Source organism: Chiloscyllium punctatum, chromosome 4 (assembly GCF_047496795.1).
Source record: "Chiloscyllium punctatum isolate Juve2018m chromosome 4, sChiPun1.3, whole genome shotgun sequence".
Lineage (NCBI taxonomy): Eukaryota > Metazoa > Chordata > Chondrichthyes > Orectolobiformes > Hemiscylliidae > Chiloscyllium > Chiloscyllium punctatum.
Genome location: NC_092742.1, coordinates 18,718,069 through 18,739,500, shown reverse-complemented (window position 1 = coordinate 18,739,500; position 21,432 = coordinate 18,718,069). Strand labels below are relative to the sequence as shown.

At 42.9% G+C, this 21,432-nt stretch overlaps 1 protein-coding gene across 7 annotated transcripts in view; it reads right to left on the bottom strand.

Moving 5' to 3' along the window:
- Window positions 1–497: 497 nt before the first annotated feature.
- Window positions 498–21,432, bottom strand: part of LOC140476102 (zinc finger protein 410-like) — a 44,007-nt gene continuing 23,072 nt past the window's right edge. For 6 of the 7 annotated variants that reach the window (XM_072568184.1, XM_072568180.1, XM_072568185.1 and 3 more), the window contains 5 exons: window positions 18,365–18,546; window positions 16,965–17,054; window positions 9,491–9,613; window positions 3,844–3,990; window positions 498–2,645 (listed from right to left, as the gene is read on the bottom strand). In XM_072568184.1, the coding sequence (XP_072424285.1) occupies window positions 2,503–2,645; window positions 3,844–3,990; window positions 9,491–9,613; window positions 16,965–17,054; window positions 18,365–18,546 (685 nt within the window). In that variant the 3' untranslated portion in view covers window positions 498–2,502. The remainder of the gene's footprint in view (window positions 2,646–3,843; window positions 3,991–9,490; window positions 9,614–16,964; window positions 17,055–18,364; window positions 18,547–21,432) is intronic. The other variant, XM_072568186.1, reaches the window with a different exon arrangement.

Sequence of the window (21,432 nt, the reverse complement as noted above, 5' to 3'; positions counted from 1 at the left end):
GGACAGGCAGTTCGAAGCTTCTATTGCTCTTGGGCTAAACAGAGCTACACATTCATAATCAGAGGGGTGCTGGAGTACTAAACCAGGAGGGAGGAAAAGGTAACACAGCCAGACTTCTTGGATTAGAGTGGTGCTGGAAAAGCACAGCAGGTCAGGCAGCATCTGAGGAGCAGGAAAATCGATGTTTTGGGCAAAAACCCTTCATCAGGAATAACTTTTGCCTGAAACGTTGATTTCCCTGCTCCTTGGATGCTGCCTGACCTGCTGTGCTTTTCCAGCACCACTCTAATTCAGACTCTGGTTTCCAGCATCTGTAGTCCTCACTTTTGCCCAGCCAGACTTCCTGCCTGTTATTGTTAAAGCTCCACAAGTACACAGCCTTCTAATATCCAATCATTTATACTTGCACAATTTGTACTTTAGCCCAGTATAAGTCACAATATATGGAGTTAAAAGAAAGTCTCATAAATGATATTAAAAACTCAAACATCGACAAATATTTCTAACTTATAGTTTATTAAAACTGGACATCAGTACCCTTAAATGCAAAACACTGCTTCAAAAGCCTAAAGCAGACAAACTCAGTGTCCTTGTTCATTGATGTAATCATCCATCACTGAGGACAGTGAGGCCTCTTAGAATAGATGCTAGAAAAGCAAATTGAACCAATAAAAAATTGAAGATTCAAAAGAAATTAGGCATTAGCAAGAACTAAAATTAAGTTTAATGCTGCTTTTTAAGCAGCATTCTGAATTCCTGAATTCTGAAAGGAAACTTCAATAATTTCAAACTTTCATACAAACCTTTAAAAGGTTATTGAAAATCTGCAAAATTTCTTAACATAGAATATTGCAATTTGAAATTCATAAGTAATGACTGATATTATAGAGGGTCATAACCACCTCAGTTGCAAGGCTTTCTAACACTTCCATTATTGGTGTACTCTATTATATATATATTTCACAATAATATTTTTAAATTCTGCAGTGCCATGTTCCTGTTCACATTCAAATACATCACATGGGCACTTGACCCAAAACAAAATCTTGTTGCATTTTTAATTTGCCCTCCTGTACTGGGAGATGATAATTCCATGGACAGCAGCCACTCCTCCCCTTTATCTGAATGGACATTGTGTTCATGAGTTTGGCTGTTCCAACATTAGGAAAATCACAGCCCAGCTCAATTTTGTTGTCACCTCATGTTACATTTGATCAGGGAGTTAGTAAATAATGATCAGGAGCAGATTCCCCAGCTGATCTGCCAGTCTATTACTTAACTTAGCAAAAACCAGGTTAAGTCTTGGAAATTTTGGTCTATTTGGCTTTTTAACCAAGATTCACCCACCAAGCCTAGTAGAAGCTCTACTTTTCAATCATATTTGGTTCCACCTGCTTGTTAAGTTCCTCTTTCAGTGACTGCTTCCTTTGAGCCATATAAAGATCCCAGAGTCCTCTACTGTTAGAAAAGTGTTCCAAGTGGACGTGCAGAGTTGCTTTTCCTTTGAGTTCTGGTTCCTATGTAGGCAGGATTATAGACCAGTATTCATTGCATCTTCAAACCATTTGGTCCAGGACAGAAGCTGAGTACAGAGGAGACTGAGCAAGATCTAAATATTCTATTCCCTAACTTTGACCTGCCACCCCGACCACATTTCATTTGAGAGGTTTGACTCAAAGTATTCTGAATGCAGGGCACAGGACATGGTGGCATAACCTTCTTTAGTTTAACGCAAAGTGTAACACTTGTGCATGTCATTATCAGTAATTCTCAGCACTCAAACCTAATTCTAGGACGGGGAGGGGAAGAGTTCTGGTTTGGAAAATATTTAATGATGCATACACAAAACCTTAAATGACTTTCGTTATTAGACCTACTGGCTCACTAGGAAAGCAAAGTTGGCTCTGTCACTTGTAGACACAGGACCCTCTCTGTTTCAAGCTTCTTGTCACTCTCAAAATGGTGGTGATGCACAGCTCAGGTGATTATTAAAGTAACTTCACTGGAGTTGAAAGGCAATCTTTTGAGCATGAGGCATGAAGAACAGAATACACAGAAGATTCTAAAAACACCGTCTTGTATTCAGATCTACAGGCTGGGCTATTGAGAACATCACTGGCTAACAAAGTTTGTTGCGATGCAGCAAATGGAATTTAATGGCTCATTGTATTTAAATAAATACCAGGCAAGTCTTTTTCCTTACTGCTCCAAAGACGAGAAGAAATTAAAATGTGTTTAATTTCTTCCGAGCAGAGATCTTGCAAACATGGGCAAATAATTCAGGAAGATGATGAAGAACAGTAAAAATACCCACCACTACAGTTCTCATTCTCAAACTCAAAAGGTGAACCTACTCTCAGGTTAGGTCATTTTAGGGTAAACTTGAGAGAGGAATTTGTTCCTACAGTTCAATTCGGCAGGCAGCGGCTTAACTTCTGCAACACTTTATTTTAACCACTCCGGGATAAGCGGCCTCCGTTCACAAAAGGGGTTCACTGGTAGTCACTGTATTATCACAGTAACTACTTCTTCGTAAGAATGTCCTGCAGTGGCGATAGTAACCAGATGGTGCGGCTGGGGCAGAACAACGACGGATGCAGTGGTCGCTGTACCAGTAACTGAAGGAGAATTCTCAGGTAATACTTCTGGCAGAGGGGAAACAAAAAAAAAGACATTTTTAATACATCTTTTTTACAAAGTGTTACATTATCAAGTCAGAAAGCTTGTATTCGCTTCATTACAAATTAATTGGGAATGATTAGTGAGTCATTTAAGATGATTAAGATAATTACTGGGATGGACAGAAACTATTTCCTCTCATGGGCAGAGTCTGGACAGAAAAGGGGCATAACCTTGAAATAAAAACTAAGTAAGTCAAAGATGCTGGGAAGCAGTTCTTCATACAAACTGACAAATTATTAACAGGAGGAAGCTATTTCGCCCTCAAGGCTCTTCCACCATTTAACAAGATCGAATTGATCTGATCATCATTTTAACACCATTTTCCTTCCTACTCCTGATAACCACGGGCTCCCTTGTTAGTCAAGGTTCTATTAACCTCGGTCTTAAAAGTATTTGATAACAACCCCTCCTAGAGTCTGGGGAACAGAACTCCGGAGAATCGACGTTTCAGGCATAAGCCCTTCTTCAGGAATGGCTGAAGGGCTTATGCCCAAAACGTCGATTCTCCTGTTCCTTTGATGCTGCTTGACCTGCTGCGCTTTTCCAGCAACACATTTTTAAGCTCTGATCTCCAGCATCTGCAGTCCTCACTTTCTCCCTTAAAATGGGAGAGTCCTTGCAATGGCTGAAACCAGGGCCAGGTATCATTGACTATGGAGATCCTTGATTGGCCCAGGTTAACAAACCCAATCAAGGAGCCCTGGCTGACAGATATAAACAGAAGATTCAGAAGGTCAACTCAGTCTAGGGACTGGCTCTGAGCTGGCTGGTCAGGACCCACGTACTGTTCACATGTAATTAAAAGGTGACTTGGTGATGGATACCGGTCTCTGTGCAGTTATTTCAGTCCTGATTTTTAAACTCTTGTCTGCAAATGATGTGGAAATCTGGAACTCTTCCCCTCCAAGAATGCACAAACTACCTGTTCAACAGGAGTCAAGGGAAGGTAGAGGGAGAGGAAAACTCGTATAGCAAGTCAACCTGGGAGAGACGGGTACATAAAGTAGTTGTTAGTTCATGACCTAGGAGCAGGTTGGCCCAGTGCATCTCAGAGGCAAGGAAAGGTGCATGATGTTATACAAACTGGACAAAGAAATAAACGTGTAAAACAAGCAAAAACACTTGCATTTTTTTTTAAAAGAACTTGGCTTGTCTACATACCTTCCTCTGCTCCAAGTATACTAGGTGGCAACACTAAAGGCTGAGCTTCCAAACCCGTAGGCATTGCCATTGTAGCTGTTGCTACCGGAAGTCCAGCAGGTACCTCTGGCTCTTTTGCTGCACCAGTGTCAGCCAATGGGATCGCTTCTGAAAATATAATTGGGGAGAAAAGTAAGGTTAGCACTTGGAAAAGCTGCTGTGTACAATATAGCAACCTCCACCAAGATGGAGTAGGCACTGTTTGCAGGAAATCACATGCCGTGGATATGGGGAGAGTTACCTTACGAGAACAGGATGGGCCTGTAACCATTTGAATTAGGAAGAATCTGAGTGAAAAGTATGAGATACTGAATTGAGTTGATAGGGTGGATGCTGGCAGGATTTTTTCCCCTTGTAGGAGAGATTAGAATTAGGGGATAGTTTAAAATTTAGAGTTTGAAACAGGTTGAGAGTTGGAGAAATTCCTTTTTTTAAACAGGGAGCAAGGCCATTGAATGATTTTGATGGCAAACATAGATTCTTGACCAACAAGGGATTCATATGGTGGTAGGTCAGAGGGATGGAGTTGAGACCACATTCAGATCAGCCAGGATCTTAAATGACTGGCAGAGCAGAAGGTCAAGTAGGCCAAATGACCCACTCCTGCTCCAAGTTTACATGTTTATATTATCTTTCCAATCCAACTGAAAGACCAACTGGTTGGCTGGCCAATAACTAGTCATTTATTTCTCTACAATAGACACAGATGTTCCTCCAATGATCTCCCTTGGACAAATCTTATATCAGCAAGGATATAAGGTTCCACATTTGCATGTTCCCCCTGTTCCTGCGTGGGTTTCCGCTGGGTGGTCCAGTTTCCTCCTACAGTCCAACAATATGCAGATTGGCCATGCTGAATTGTCTGTAGTGTCCAGGGATGTGTACGCTAAATGGATGAGCCATGGGAAATGCAGGGTTACAGGGATATGAGAAGGGTCTGGATCCTGATGGGATGCTCTTCAGAGGATTGGTGCAGACTCCATGGGATGAATGGCCTGTTTCCACACTTTAGGGATTCTATATGGAATCAATCAACAACAGATACTTACAGGATTCTTACCATAAAGAATTGGCGGTTTTGTTGTGGGGACAATAATGGCTAAGATACTTGGCACTTATGAGTGTGCTTTTGTAGACAGTGATAAGGTTTCTGCCTCTTGGCCTGAAGATTAGAGTCCAAGACACACCTGCCCTGGAAGTGTGTTAATAATATGTCTGAACACAATAATTAAGAATAGTTAAGAACTGGGTATGCTAGTAGAACCAGGGTGAAACCACAGGAGCAGAAGCAATACTAGAAGCAGATTGCATGCAGAGTCATCTGTATATACAGCTTATAGTTTAAACTGTTAAACCTATAAAAAGACTTTCAAATAAATTGAATCCACGCTACTTAATCAGTATTATTTATCAATAAGACACGAAACAAAAGAGAAAAATAAAGTTGCAATGGTCCTACCAGACTATAGGGCTGCTTTCTCATTCAGTAGAGATCACTGGTGGTGGTTTTGCGGCCAGTTAGCTGGACAGCTGGTATGTGATGCAGAGTGACATCAACAGCATACATTCAATTCCTGCATAGACTATCCTTCTGAATCTCCTCCCCGCTTGAGGTATGGTAACCCTCAGGTTAAACTCACCACCAGCTTTCTCTCTCCAAATGAGAGAGCAGTCCGATGACAACTTTACCTTTAAAAACAAGAAATACACTGTACTTTTCTACTATTGTAGAATGTACTATTCTAGATTACCCCAGAAGAGGAAACATCCACTCAGCGTTTACCCTGTCAAGGCCCTCACAAGAGCTTTCATGCTTTTAAAATCCAGTGAGCACAGGCCCAAACAGTTCAGCCTTTCCTCAAAAGGCAATCTTTCATCCCAGAAATCAGCTAAGTTAACATTCTTTAAACTACTTCCTTAATGAATATCCTGACAATTAAAAGAGAGAATCTGCTGACACCCGGCTGAAACATTCTCAGTCCTTAAGTGCAAAATGCACACTTCCTGTGCCAGTAACGCAATTATGTTATTCCACCCCCTTTCCTCAGTGGAACGGGAACCTTTCAGGGGTGACAGGAGATACACACTAAGCTTAGGTACAAAGACCAGTGCCCTAATCTTGGTCTGATCTCACCAATGTCATTGACAATTGTAGCAAGACTTCCCACTCATATTCATTGCGCTTCACAAGAAAGGCCAACATTTCATTTGCCTCCCGAATTACTCACTGTGCCTACATGCTAACTTTTGTGATTTGTGTACAAGGACACACGCCAGCATTGCAACATTCTACAGACTCTCACCATTTAAGTATTTGCTTTTCTATTCTTTCACATTTTTCTCACACCAACCTCCAGTTGCCAAATATTTTTCCACTCACTTGACCTATGCAGAATCTGGTTTCCAGCATCTGCAGTCATTGTTTTTTAACCTATGTATATCCCTTTGCATACCATTTGTGTGGTTCTCACAATTTACTTTCCCCACCCTCATATTACCTGCAAATGTTGCAATAATACAGCTGCTCTTTCAAAGTCATTAATATAGGTGATAAATAATGGCAGCTGAAAACGTGTTGCTGGAAAAGCACAGCAGGTCAGGCAGCATCCAAGGAACAGGAGAATCGACGTTTCGGGCATCAGCCCTTCTTCAAAGGGCTGATGCCCAAAACGTCGATTCTCCTGTTCCTTGGATGCTGCCTGACCTGCTGCGCTTTTCCAGCAACACATTTTCAGCTCTGATCTCCAGCATCTGCAGTCCTCACTTTCTCCCCATAAATAATGGCAGCCCAGGTACTGAACCCTATGGCACTCTGCTACTCACAGCCTAAAATCAGTAGTTACCCTGGTTATTTTCCATTCACAGACCATGTTGACTTGACCTGATCGTATGTGGATTTTCCAAATCTCCTGCTTCCTTGATAACATATATTAGGCTATAACTAGTGTCTATTCCCCACTTTCTATCCCCCTCCTTAAATAGCAATGTTGTTCCAATCTCCAATCCATTCAGACTTTCCAGAATTTAGGGAAAATTTGAAGGTTACAACTAAGCATTCACTGAGGATCCTAGGGTGAAGACATCATGTCCAGGGTCTTGTCAGCCTTTAGTCTCATTGGGTTTTTCAAACATTCAAATTACAGCAATTGTTTCAGGCTCCTCCACTCTTTTTGTCCTTTAATTTTCTCTATTCTTGGGATGCCTTTCACATCTTGAACAAACATTTTGCATCCACAGTTGAAGTCTCTGCCATTTTCTGGTTTCCCATTTTGAATTCAATTTACAGGGATCAAATTTCATTAAGGAACAAAAAGAACCAAGAGTGGGTCATTCAGACTGTCAAGTCAGCTCCACCATTTAATATGATCATGGCTGTTCAAACTCTTCAATGATTTTTATTCACATTATCTCCATAAAACTTTACACCATTGGTAGTCAGAAAATCTTATCAGCCTCTACTTTAAACATATTCAAAGACTGAGTTTCCACAGCCCTCTGTGGTAAAGAATTCCAAAGATTCACCTTTTAAGAAAAAAAGTGCTCTCCTCATCTTGCTCTGAAATAGCATCTCCATCATTTTAAAATTGTTTCCCCTGGTTGTAGACTCCTTAAACAGAGGAAACATTTTAATCTAGGTTTACTCTGTCTATCCTATTCAGTATTTGGTAGATTTCAAAATTAAATAACCTGTCATTCTTCAAAACTCTAAGGAGTAAAGGGCCCAGTTTTTCCAATCTCTCTTCATAAGTTATTCCTGCCATCTTGGCTACAACTCTGCCTCAAGGCAACAATATCTTTATTGAGATAATATTCCACAATATTCCAGGTATAGCCTAAGCAAGTTTCTGTACAATTGAAGCACTTTTTTTAAAAATGTATTCATTTACAGGATACGGGTGTCACTGGCTGGCCAACATTTATTACCCGACCCTAGTTGCCCTTGATGAGCATGTGATGATGAGCTGCCTCTTGAACCATTACAGTCCATCTACTGTGGGTTGACCCACAATGCCATCAGGGACTCTGAGTCAGCGACAGTGAAGGAACGATGGTATATTTCTAAGTCAGGATAGAGTGTGGCTTGGAGGGGAACTTGAAGGTGGCAGTGTTCCCTTTTATCTGCTGCCCTTGTCCTTCTAGATGGAAGTAGTTGTGGGTTTGGAAGGTGCTGTCTGATGATCTTTGGTGAATTTTTGCAGTGCATCTCATAGATAGTACACACTGCTGCTACTGAGCACCGGTGGTGGAGGGAGTAGATGCTTGTGGACGTGCTGTCAAACAAGCAAACTGCTTTGTCCTGGATGTTGGATTACTCATGGACTCAAATCCCCTTGTAATAAAGGCTAATGTTCCAGTCTTTTATTCCTTTTTACATACTTGCAGAATATTTTAGTCTTTTTCATACTTAGAAGTTTTCTCTCATGATCCAGTTTGTCTCTCATATGCGTTTTTTCTTAGTAATCACCTTTGTTTCAGAAAACGTTCCAGATCTTTTGGCCTACACTAATCTTTTTGATCAAGAGAACAGTGGGTGGTGTCGCCCCTTGTGTCGACCTGTGGTTTCATTGGATATCACTGAAACTCCCACCACTAACATCCCAAGGGTTATCATCAATTAGAAAATGGACGAGCCATAGAAACACCAACTACAAGAGCAGATTAGAGGCTAGAATTCTGCAACAAGCAAATTACCTCCTGACTCCCCAAAGCCTGTTTACCATCTAAAGGGCACAAGTCAGGGATATGATAGAATATCCTTGATTTTTCTGGGTGACTAATTCCAACAACACACTCAAGAAACTCAAAATCAACACAGTGTATTGCACAGTGGCAGCACTGTATACCACCCACAAGATTCATTGTAACAACATATTAAGGCACCTCCAACAGCACTTTCCAAAATCTACAACCTCTATCATCCACAAAGACAAGGTCAGCAGATGCAATGGATGCCACTTCCTGCAAATTCCCATCCTAGTCACACAACAGCCTGACTCAGAACTATATCACTGTTCTGCACCTGTTGCTGGGTCAAAACCCTGGAACTCGCTCCCTAACAGCACCGTGGGTGTACCTCCATCACATGGACTGCAGCAGTTCAAGACAGCAGCTCACCATCACCTTCTCAAGCGCAATAAATGCTGGTCTATCAGTGATGCCCACATCCCTCGAATTAATTTTTTTTTTAAAACTGCTCCATCAACTATCCACGATCAAGGGTCCTCATTGAGTAGTGACTAATGGAATTAAGTACCATCTCCTCTCTGCTGAAGGTAATGCTTAACAGTCAAATTAGCTTACGTCAGGTCAGCCTTGTTCCTCAAGCAGTACAATTTCACACAAATATATCTTGGACCAAGGTTACAGACAGGTGGTGAACTAAGAATATAATAAATATCGCAGTAATGCAGTTAGGGCTTGCACTTCTGGATTGAGGGGGCTGGTGGGGAGGCACTAAAGCATATTCTCTGGGAAAAGCAACATTTTCATAGGCACAGACTCTACGAATGCATGAATGCAACTGGTTTTAATAACGGGGAAAATGCTCCTTCCCCAACATTGGGAGCCCTCATGAAATCCACTCACCCCTTCCACCGCCAGCACATACCTCTGGCTTCTTCCTGGTCAGAGACAGGCACAAGCACATTGTGGTACTTCCGCAAGTGGACATTCCTGCTGCCGCTCTGAGAGAAGGTCTTGTTACAAATGCTGCAGCAGTAAGGCTTCTCACCTGCAATCCAATGAAGTGTCACTTCAGATAACCCATTTTTGTTTCAATGCTATTTTCTCACAGCCATGAGAATGGTATCCCCGTGCAAAATTATTTTTATGCACTTTACTCCAGGTGGTCAAAATGTGGTCTTCACTATCACACAGAGACTTGTTCAGGCAGAGAGCAAACATGGGAAAGGCGTGGGGATTACAAGAGAGAAAGGAACAAGAGGACTAACCAGTTATGGATGAAGAGGGTTGGGAGGAGGTTCAAGTGGGGTTAATGCCAATATAAAAAAGCAAAATATTGCTGACACTGGAAACATGAAACAAAAACAAAGCAATGACAAAACTCAGTAGGTTTGGCAGCATCTGTCGAGAAACAGATAGAGAGAACTCCCAGAATCATACAGTACATAAGATGCCCTTTGGCCCAGCAAGTCTTCACTGCCAAAACTGTGCTAAATCTACACGAATCCAACTTTCCAGTACTTGGTCCATATCCGTGAATATTATGACATTTCAAGTGTTTATCCATGTACCTTTTTCCCCACATCTACTACCCTCCCAGGTCGTGCATTCCAGAACCCCACCACCCTCTGGGTAAGAAATGATTTCAACTCTCCTCTAAACCTCCTGCCTTTCACCTTAAAAATATGCCCCCTTATTATTGACTTTTCAGCTAATCCTTAATCCTTCAGCTGCTTTCTCTTGTAAACCTCTACTGAGTCTCCCCCTCAAGCCTCTCTTCACAGCCAAAATGCTCCATCCCAGGCAGCATTCTGGTGAACTCCTCAACACTCCTACAGGGCAATCACATCCCTCCTATAGTATAGTGACCATAACTGCACACAACACTCCAGCTGTGGCTTATCCAAAGTTCCGCACTTTTCCAACATGCTCTTATAATCTATGTCAAAAAGTGCGGCGCTGGAAAAGCACAGCTGGTCACGCAGTGTCCGAGGAGCAGGAGAGTTCCCCTTCTCCCTCTATACTTTCTCCAAGTTGATTATAACCTTACTACAAAGCCTCCTCCCCTTTATAATCTATGTCTCAACTGAAAAAAGGCAGTGTATGCCTTCTTAGTCACCTTATTAACCTGCCTTCCATCTTCAGAAATTTGTGGACAAGCACCCCAAGGTCCCCTTAGTCCTGAGCTTCCTCGTATCTCAAGCATGTAGTAATCCCAAGACTTGTTCCTTCTTCCAAAATGCATCACCTCACACTTATCATCGCTAAGTTCCATCTGTCACTGACAAGATCATCTGACCAATCTGTTTATATCCTCCTGTAACCCAAGATCTTCTTCCTCACTATCAACTTTCTTATTATTGCATCTATCTAATCTAAATCATACACACAGATACATATCACAATCAGTAATGGACCCAGCATGGATCCCAGAGTACACCACTGGATTCTGAGCTCCAGTCACACAAACAGCTTTCTACCACCACCCCCTTGTCTCCTGTCACAAAGCCAATGTTCGATCCAACTTGCCAAGTTACTCTGGATCCTGTGTGCTTTTAATCTTCTTTATCAGTTTCCAATGTGGGACCTTGTTAATGGCCTTGCTAAATTCTACGTAAACGACGTCCACTACACAATCTTTATCGAAACGTTCGGTCACCTCAAACACTCCAACCAGATTTGTCAGACATGATGCCCTCTTTCAAAGACATGCTGACCACCTCTGATTAAATTTTAAAAACTGAAAGAACTGCAGATGCCATAAAATCTGGAAGAAAAGCAGAAATTGCTGGAAAAGCTCAGTAGGTCTAGCAACGTCTGTGAAGAGAAATCCACAATAAATTACCCTTCAAAAGGTCACCGGACTCAAAACGTTAACTCTGGTTTCTTTCCACAGATGGGATTCTGTAGTCCGAGGTACATTCAGACATTTCTGTGGCTAGCAGAGAAAAAGCAGAATGGTGTGTTGTTTCCCTGGTGCCAGGATCAAGGATGTCTCAGAGAGGGTGCAGAATGTTCTCACAGGGGAGAGGAGCCAGCAGGAGGTCATTGTCCACATTGGAACCAATGACATAGGAAGGGAAAAGGTTGAGATTCTGAAGGGAGATACAGAGAGTTAGGCAGAAATTTAAAAAGGAGGTCCTCAAAGGTAGTAATATCTGGATTACTCCCAGTGCTACGAGCTAGTGAGGGCAGAAATAGGAGGATAGAGCCGATGAATGTATGGGAGAAGGATTCACATTTTTGGATCATTGGAATCTCTTTTGGGGTAAAAGTGACCTGTACAAGAAGGACGGATTGCACCTAAATTGGAAGGAGACTAATATACTGGCAGGGAAATTTTCTGGAACTGCTTGGGAGGATTTAAACTAGTAAGGTGGGTGGGGGGGGGGGGGGGGGAGAAAGAGGTGGGACCCAGGGAGATAGTGAGGAAAGAGATCAATCTGAGACTGGTACAGTTGAGAACAGAAGTGAGTCAAACAGTCAGGGCAGGCAGGGACAAGGTAGGAATAATAAATTAAACTGCATTTATTTCAATGCAAGGGGCCTAACAGGGAAGGCAGATGAACTCAGGGCATAGTTAGGAACATGGGACTGGGATATCATAGCAATTACGGAAACATGGCTCAGGGATGGGTAGGACTGGAAGCTTAATGTTCCAGGATACAAATGCTACAGGAAGGATAGAAAGGGAGGCAAGAGAGGAGGGGGAGTGGCATTTTTGATAAGGGATAGCATCACAGCTGTGCTGAGGGAGGATATTCCTGGAAATACATCCAGGGAAGTTATTTGGGTGGAACTGAGAATTAAGAAAGGGATGATCACCTTATTAGGATTGTATTATAGACTTCCCAATAGTCAGAGGGAAATTGAGAAACAAACTTGTCAGGAGATCTCAGCTATCTGTAAGAATAATAGAGTGGTTATGGTAGGGGATTTTATCTTTCCAAACATCGACTGGGACTGCCATAGTGTTAAAGGTTTAGATGGAGAGGAATTTCTTAAGTGTGTACAAGACAACTTTCTTATTCAGTATGTGGATGTACATACTAGAGAAGGTGCAAAACTTGACCTACTCTTGGGAAATAAGGCAGGGCAGGTGACTGAGGTATCAGTGAGGGAGCACTTTAGGGCCAGCGACCATAATTCTATTCGTTTTAAAATGGTGATGGAAAAGGATAGACCAGATCTAAAAGTTGAAGTTCTAAATTGGAGAAAGGCCAATTTTGACGGTATTAGACAAGAATTTTTGAAAGCTGATTGGGGGCAGATGTTTGCAGGTAAAGGGACAGCTGGAAAATGGGAAGCCTTCAGGAATGGGATAACAAGAATCCACAGAAAGTATATTCCTGTCAGGGTGAAAGGAAAGGCTGGTAGGTTTAAGGAATGCTGGATGACTAAAGAAATTGAGGGTTTGGTTAAGAAAAAGAAGGAAGCATATGTCAGGTATAGACAGGATGGATTGAGTGAATCCTTAGAAGAGTATAAAGGAAGTAGGAGTATAATTAAGAGGGAAATCAGGAGGGCAAAACGGGGACATGAGATAGCTTTAGCAAATAGAATGAATGAGAATCCAAAGGGTTTTTACAAACATATTAAGGACAAAAGGATAACTAGGGAGAGAATAGGGCCCCTCAAAGATCAGCAAGGCAGCCTTTGTGTGGAGCTGCAGAAAATGGGGGAAGATACTAAATGAATATTTTGCATTAGTACTTACTGTGGAAAAGGATATGGAAGATATAGACTGTAGGGAAATAGATGGTGATATCTTGCAAAATGTCCAGATTGCAGAGGACAAAGTGCTGGATGTCTTGAAACGGTTAAAGGTGGATAAATTCCCAGGACCTGATCAGGTGTACCCGAGAACTCTGTGGGAAGCTAAAGAAGTGATTGCTGGGCCTCTTGCTGCGATATTTGTACCATTGATAGTCACAGGTGAGGTGCCGGAAGACTGGAGGTTGGCAAATGTGGTGCCACTGTTTAAGAAGGACGGTAAAGACAAGCCAGAGAACTATAGACTGGTGAGCCTGACCTCAGTGGTGGGCAAGTTGTTGGGAGGGAATCCTGAGGGACAGGAGGTACTTGTATTTGGAAAGGCAAGGACTGATTCGGGATAGTCAACATGGCTTTGTGCATGGGAAATCAAGTCTCACAAACTTGATTGAGTGTTTTGAAGAAGTAACAAAAGAAGATTGATGAGGGCAGAGCAGTAGATGTGATCTATATGGACTTCAGTAAGGCATTCGACAAGGTTCCCCATGGGAGACTGATTAGCAAGGTTAGATCTCATGGAATACAGGGAGAACTAGCCATTTGAATACAGAACTGGCTCAAAGGTAGAAGACAGAGGGTGGTGGTGGAGGGTTGTTTTTCAGACTGGAGGCCTGTGACCAGTGGAGTGCCACAAGGATTGGTGCTGGGCCCTCTACTTTTTGTCATTTATATAAATGATTTGGATGCGAGCATAAGAGGTACAGTTAATAAGTTTGCAGATGATACCAAAATTGGAGGTGTAGTAGAAAGCGAAGAGGGTTACCTCAGATTATAACAGGATCTTGACCAGATGGACCATTGGGCTAAGAAGTGGCAGGTGGAGTTTAATTCAGATAAATGCGAGGTGCTGCATTTTGGCAAAGCAAATCTTAGCAGGACTTATACACTTAATGTTAAGGTCCTAGGGAGTGTTGCTGAACAAAGAGACCTTGGAGTGCAGGTTCATAACTCCTTGAAAGTGGAGTCGCAGGTAGATAGGATAGTGAATTCTGGATTAGTGGTGCTGGAAGAGCACAGCAGTTCAGGCAGCAGCCAAGTAGCTTCGAAATCGACGTTTCGGGCAAAAGCCCTTCATCAGGAATAAAGCCAGTGAGCTGAAGCGTGGAGAGATAAGCTAGAGGAGGGTGGGGGTGGGGAGAAAGTAGCATAGAGTACAATGGGTGAGTGGGGGACGGGATGAAGGTGATAGGTCAAGGAGGAGAGGGTGGAGTGGATAGGTGGAAAAGAAGATAGGCAGGTAGGACAAGTCAAGGGGACAGTTACTGAGCTGGAAGTTTAGAACTAGGGTGAGGTGGGGAAAGGGAAAATGAGGAAACTGTTGAAGTCCACATTGATGCCCTGGGGTTGATGTGTTCCGAGGCGGAAGATGAGGCGTGTTTTTCCTCCAGGCGTCTGGTGGTGAGGGAGCGGCGGTGAAGGAGACCCAGGACCTCCATGTCCTCGGCAGAGTGGGAGGGGGAGTTGAAATGTTGGGCCACGGGGCGGTGTGGTTGATTGGTGTGGGTGTCCTGGAGATGTTCCCTAAAGCACTCTGCTAAGAGGCGCCCAGTCTCCCCAATGTAGAGGAGACCGCATCGGGAGCAACGGATACAATAAATGATATTAGTGGATGCGCAAGTAAAACTTTGATGGATGTGGAAGGCTCCTTTAGGGCCTTGGATAGAGGTGAGGGAGGAGGTGTGGGCACAGGTTTTACAGTTCATGCGGTGGCAGGGGAAAGTGCCAGGATTGGAGGGTGGGTTGTTTGGGGGCGTGGACCTGACCAGGTAGTCACGGAGGGAACGGTCTTTGCGGAAGGCGGAAAGGGGTGGGGAGGGAAATATATCCCTGGTAGTGGGGTCTGTTTGGAGGTGGCGGAAATGTCGGCGGATGATTTGGTTTATGCGAAGGTTGGTAGGGTGGAAGGTGAGCACCAGGGGCGTTCTGTTCTTGTTACGATTGGAGGGGTGGGGCCTGAGGGCGGAGGTGCGGGATGTAGAAGAGATGCGTTGGAGGGCATCTTTAACCACGTGGGAAGGGAAATTGCGGTCTCTAAAGAAGGAGATCATCTGGTGTGTTCTGTGGTGGGAAGGCGTTTGGTATGCTTCCCCTTATTGGTCAGAATATTGAGTACAGGAGTTGGGAGGTCATGTTGCAGCTGTACAGGACATTGGTTAGGCCAATGTTGGAATATTGCATGCAAATCTGGTCTTCTTCCTATCGGAAAGATGTTGTGAAATTTGAAAGGGTTGAGAAAAGATTTACAAGGATGTTGCCCGGGTTTGAGGATCTGAGCTACAGGGAGAGGCTGAACAGGCTGGGGCTGTTTTCCCTGGAGCGTCGGAGGCTGAGGGGTGACCTTATAGAGGTTTACAAAATTATGAGGGGCATGGACAGGATAAATAGACAAAGTCTTTTACCTGGTGTCAGGGAGTCCAGAACTAGATGGCATAGGTTTAGGGTGAGAGGGGAAAGATATAAAAGAGACCTTAGGGGCAACTTTTTCACACAGAGGGTGGTACATGTACGGAATGAGCTGCCAGAGGACGTGGTGGAGGCTGGTACAATTGCAATATTTAAGAGGCATTTGGATGGGTATATGAATAGGAAGGGTTTGGAGGGATATGGGCTGGGTGCTGGCAGGTGGGACTAGATTGGGTTGGGATATCTGGTCGGCATGGACAGGTTGGACCAAAAGGTCTGTTTCCATGCTGTACATCTCTATGCTAGACCTGCTCAGTTTTTCCAGCAATTTGTTTTGTTTCTGATTAAATCTTGCCTCGTTCAGAGTCTAATATGACTTTACTTTTCAATAGCGAACTGACGCTGCCGACCCTCTGAGTTTTATCAGTGCTCTGTGCTTTTATAATGCCAGCAGAGGTTTGATTGGGTCCAATCCAATCTTTCTAATGTGATCTACTTTTCCCTTAACCCCTGCCTCTCCACACTCACACCTGCACTGCCGCCTCTATATAACACACAAACAATCATGAGTCCAGATAGAACTCGGTGCGGCTTAGGACATGGACAAGAGCAACACTTAGGAGCAGGTGAAGCTTAGTGTGTGAGGGTGGGACACGGTCGAGTGCGAGGGTATTAAAAGCATAGATAAAAGTTTCAGCAGTAGATGAGGACAAGGTAGAGAGGACAGCAGCAAATTTAACGTCAGTCTAAGTAGACAGTCTCCCTGATAGAAGTCATAGGGTGTAACTGAATGCCTATAGTCTGCTGAAGTTCGGAGACAGTGAGCATGAAGGGAAATGGAAGTGAAGCGAGGGAACATTTGGCAGTGGAACAGCTTCGGTCTTCTCCACGTTGAACAGGAGGAAACCACAGCCAGTCCAAAGCACTGAGGCAGGACCAAGCGGGAGCCTTCATCAGTAACAATCTTGTGATTCTGAGAGGCAAAATAATAGAGACTGCAGAACAAGACAAGCACCAGGAAGAAAAAGTAGCAGCAACACAAGATAATGCAGAGGAGAGCTGGACTATGAAGGTGGAAACTAAACCACATAAAACATTGACCTTGAACAGGGCATTCTTCACAAATTCCACTCAGGAAGTGAAATGGCTCCACACCCTATTCAGCTTCATATGGCCCTAACACCACACCTGCCCTTCTCACAGCAAATGCAAGAACCCAGTACCTGAGTGTACGACCATGTGTTTACGAAGACTGGAATATTCTGTAAAACAACGTCCACAGCTTCCTGCTTCACAAACGAATGGTTTCTCTCCTAACGGAAAGGGAAACACAGCAGCAAATTACCATGGCTCCCCGAAAGGAAAACACATTAGTGGTGTCTACAAAGGTAACAGGGTAGGGAGGGAAGCAAGTTCTCCTGCCTTCACTTAGGCTGAAAATTGTTCAAAAACAAAAGTTACCCTGAGCTTTCCAAAAAGCGGGGGTCAAGTGCTGAAATGTTGGGGTCTCTGAGCTCAGAAGCGGCAATGGACATTGAGGAGCTCTGACCAAGTTTAAGTAGATCTAACAGGCCCCCACTTGCACAGCTACCCTCTACTCTCTCAATTCTCATTGTGACAATATTCAAACCTCAAAATGGAGAGACGGTGAGAAATAAGGTTGATGTCACATGACACCAGGTGATAGTCCAACAAGTTTATTTGAAATCACAAGCTTTCGGAGCACAGCCCCTTCGTCAGGTGAAGTGAGAGAGAAGAGCAAACAGACACAGAATTTTTAGGCAGTGAGATCGAGGGCAGCGATCAAAAGATCATACAACTGGTGTGAGTGGAGTGTCAAATAATACATCTCTGCACATGGCCAACGGTGTTAGACAGTGCGAGTAAAGTGTCAACCGCTGAATAACAAGTGAAGGGATGACCTGTAATCTAATAAAATGAGGCAGAGAGATAATTACAAAAAACTTAAAATAAGGTGGTGCTGGAGATAAACTAAATGACTGGTATAACATGATAAGTAGAAGAGTCACATGCCGAGGGTCTAATGAAAGTAGTAAGTAATCCAAAACTGTACAAACTAATTAAGGTAGAGAGATGATCATTTATCAGGATGATGGTGTCAGAACAGGATAGTAAGGAATATTTTACAGATACAGAAGTGTGGTGCTGTAGAGAGGTTTGAACCCACATCCCATGGCTATGCCACCATCTTCCCCCATTATAATTGTGCGTTACATGTGACCGAATCTGAAACTCATCTTTATAAACCTTGGCTCAGATTGTGTTTGCCAGACAGAGTGGGATAAAGGTTACGTTCTTCTAAAGAGCGGTGAATGATGTCCCAGAAACGTTTTGTGTTCTTTTCATGTTGACTATTCTCCAACATCCCTTGCATTCCCACAGGACAAACTTCTACAACCTCAAACTACGTTTTGCTTTTATTAAAACAAAGCTTGAACTGAAAGTACAAGTTGGCTCTCAGCGATGTCATCAACAACTCAGACAGAGTTGGTGAACAACCACTCTCACAGAGACATGTGCCATCAAAAAAACCTGAATGGAAACTCAATTTTGCTGGGAATCATTAAAAAAAGTGACATCACGCGCTAATGCCAGTCTGTACCAGTGTGAATTCGCATGTGGTTCTTCAAGTTGCCTGCTGTTGTAAACTTCTTCGCACAGTCAGCTTCGGGACAGATGTACGGCTTCTCTCCGTTGTGTGTCCTCATGTGGACCTTTAACCTCTGGAGCACATAGAAACTCTTCCCGCATCCTTCCTTCGGGCAGGTGAAGGAGCGATCATTCCTTTTGGAAAGGGAGGATTTACCAGTTGGAAGGAAATAGAAAGATGCAGTTGTGGAGTAGGGAGCAAGGGAATGGGGGGGGGGGGGGGAGGGGGGGTGAAGAGAGAGAAAACACGGGAGCGAGAGAGAAGGCGAGGGAGAGGGGAGAGAGAGAGAGAGAGAGAGAGAGAGAGAGAGAGAGAGAGAGAGAGAGAGAGAGAGAGAGAGAGAGAGAGAGAGAGAAAAAGAAGGCGAGGTAGATGGGAGAGTAGAGAGACAAGACATAGTGGTCAGGAAGTGGGGAAAACGAGGCCTCAGTGCAAAAGCAAAGTGTGGGAAGCAGGAGATATCGTTCACTTCCTACATATTAAAATTATCCAAGGAAATGGGGATCGTGCTGGACAATGCCATTGAACCAGATCAACCATAATTTCACAGAATGGTGGAGTAGGCTCAAAAAGCTGAATAACCACATCCTGCTCTAATTCCTTACATTCTCCCATGGCATCCTGTTTATTTTGTTTACTTACTATACAAACTTCAAACTATTTTAGAGAAATTCTCTCGTTTTCTTTCTGAAGCCGTCCTGATGGGCATGGGGTTCAAATCACATACCACAGCTGTGGCAGCAATAACGAAATAAATGTGAATAAGTCAAAGCCTTTCTAATGGCTATCCTTCTACTTTGCACCTGATCAATAAATTAGTTTAGAGGTAAAAGGATAAAGTAAGAGATCAGTGGTAAAGGGTGAAATATATTGTGGGGGTGGGAGGGCAGAATTTAGTCTCTTGTTATGGACTAGGCCAGACCACTCAAAACATTCTTAAGCAGGCAGCCCAGACCATAACTTCACAATTTGTTTCGCTAAGTGTACAGTGAAAATTACCCAGAGTAAGTTAGCGAGGTTGACCACCAGGTTTTAAAACAGGCAAGACATTATTCACAAAACTACACAATGAAACACAAAGAACAGAACAAAGAACACAGTCGACTCAAACTAGACTTAATTATGCTGCTCCGAATATACATAACAGTCCCAACAAACAAACCCCCTGAAACTCAGTAAAAATGTAATAAACGCTTACAGGCCAAAATTAGAAGGGCAGAAGGAAAGAGAGTTTAGCAGCCTGTTTCCACACAGCTGAACTCCTAACTAGTTCTGGACTGAACTCTCAGCTCGAGAGCAGACCATTCCCCTTTCATTATACAGGTCACTTCTAAAACATGACCACTTTGGTGTGAAGTCTCATCTGTTTACATATAAACAAAAAGCCTCTCAAAATCCTTTTTCATGTCTATACCAAACTAGCCACCTCAGAGCAAGGAGGGTTTTATGACCCCTCTGAAAAAAATCAGACACAGTATCCTTCAGAAAAGGAACAGCTTTTAGAAAAGAGGGACCAGCTTTGTGACATTCTGTTTTTACTTAAAGGCCTTTTCTTTAAAAAAAAGTGTCTGTAAACTAGCTTGTCTGGGCATATGTGTATAGTCTATTCCTTTAAAATACATGAAAAAGTTGGAAGTGCAAGAGCCCAATCTTCCTGGCTTTAAATTTGCTTCAACATAAGACACTGGGAAGAGAATGTTAGATTTGGAGAGGTGGTGGAAGGGCGAATGGGAGAGGGGGTAGGAGAGTGCATGAAGGCGGGGACCTTGAATTATTTTTTGGTTAGCCCTTTGGTCCTTTAATATCCTTCACTGGAATGACAAGTGGGAGACCTTCAAAAGTGTGATAACAAGAGTTCAGAATCATTATGTTCCTGTTAGAGTGAAAGGCAAGACTGATAAGATTAGGGAACAATGGATGAATAAAGCTATTGAAGTTCTAGTCAAGGAGAAAAAAAAAATTTGATATTGACAACTGGAATCAACTCAATCTCTTGAAGAATATAAACAGTGTAGGGCATTCCTAAGAAGGTAGGCAAAGAGGGGATGTGAGATAGCCTTGGCAGGTAAGTTCAAAGATAATCCAAGAAGATTCTGCAAATACATTAAGAGCGTGAGAGCAACTAGAGAGAGAGTAGAACTCTTAAAGATTAATGAGGCCGTCTTTGAGTTGAATTGCAGGACATAGGAGAGACAGTAAACGAATATTTCATATCAATTTTTACTGTTGAGAATGAAACAAAAGATGGATAACTCAAGGAAATAAATATTAACATTTTGAAAACAGTTCACATTACAGAAAAGAAGTGCTGAAGGTATTAGAAAACATAAAAGTAGATAAATCTCCAGGACCTGATCAAGTGTATTCCAGGACATCAAGAGAAGTTAGGGAGGAAATTGCAGGGCCCCGGCAGAAATATTTGTATCATCTATAAACACAAGTGAAGTATCGGAGGACTGGAGGGTGGTTAATGTTGTGCCATTGTTTAAGAAAGGCTGCAAGGAGAAGCCTAGAAACCATAGACCTGCGAGTCTGACATCGGTGGTGGCTAAACTGTTGGAGGTGATTCTGAAAGATAGGACTTATATGCATTTGGAGGGGCATGGAATGATTTAGGATAGTTAGCATGGTATTAATGAATTACCAAAGAAATTGACGAGGGCAGAGCGGTAGACATTGTTTATTTGGACTTTAAGAAAGCCTTTGACAAGGTTTTGCATGGTACACTAGTTAATAAAGTTATGGGATTCACGCTGAGTTTGCCAATTGAATACAAAATTGGCTTTCAAGTAGGAGACAGACAGTGATGGAGGATTGTTTTTCAGACTGGAGTCCTGTGACAAGCAGTGTTCCACAGGGATCAGTACTGGGTCATTTACAAAAATGATTTAGAGGAAAATATAGGAAGTATGGTTGGCAAGTTTACAGGTGACACCAAAATTGGTGGTACAGTCGACAGTGAAGAACGCTATCTAAGATTACAAAGAAATCTTGATCAATTCAGTCAATAGGCTAAGGAT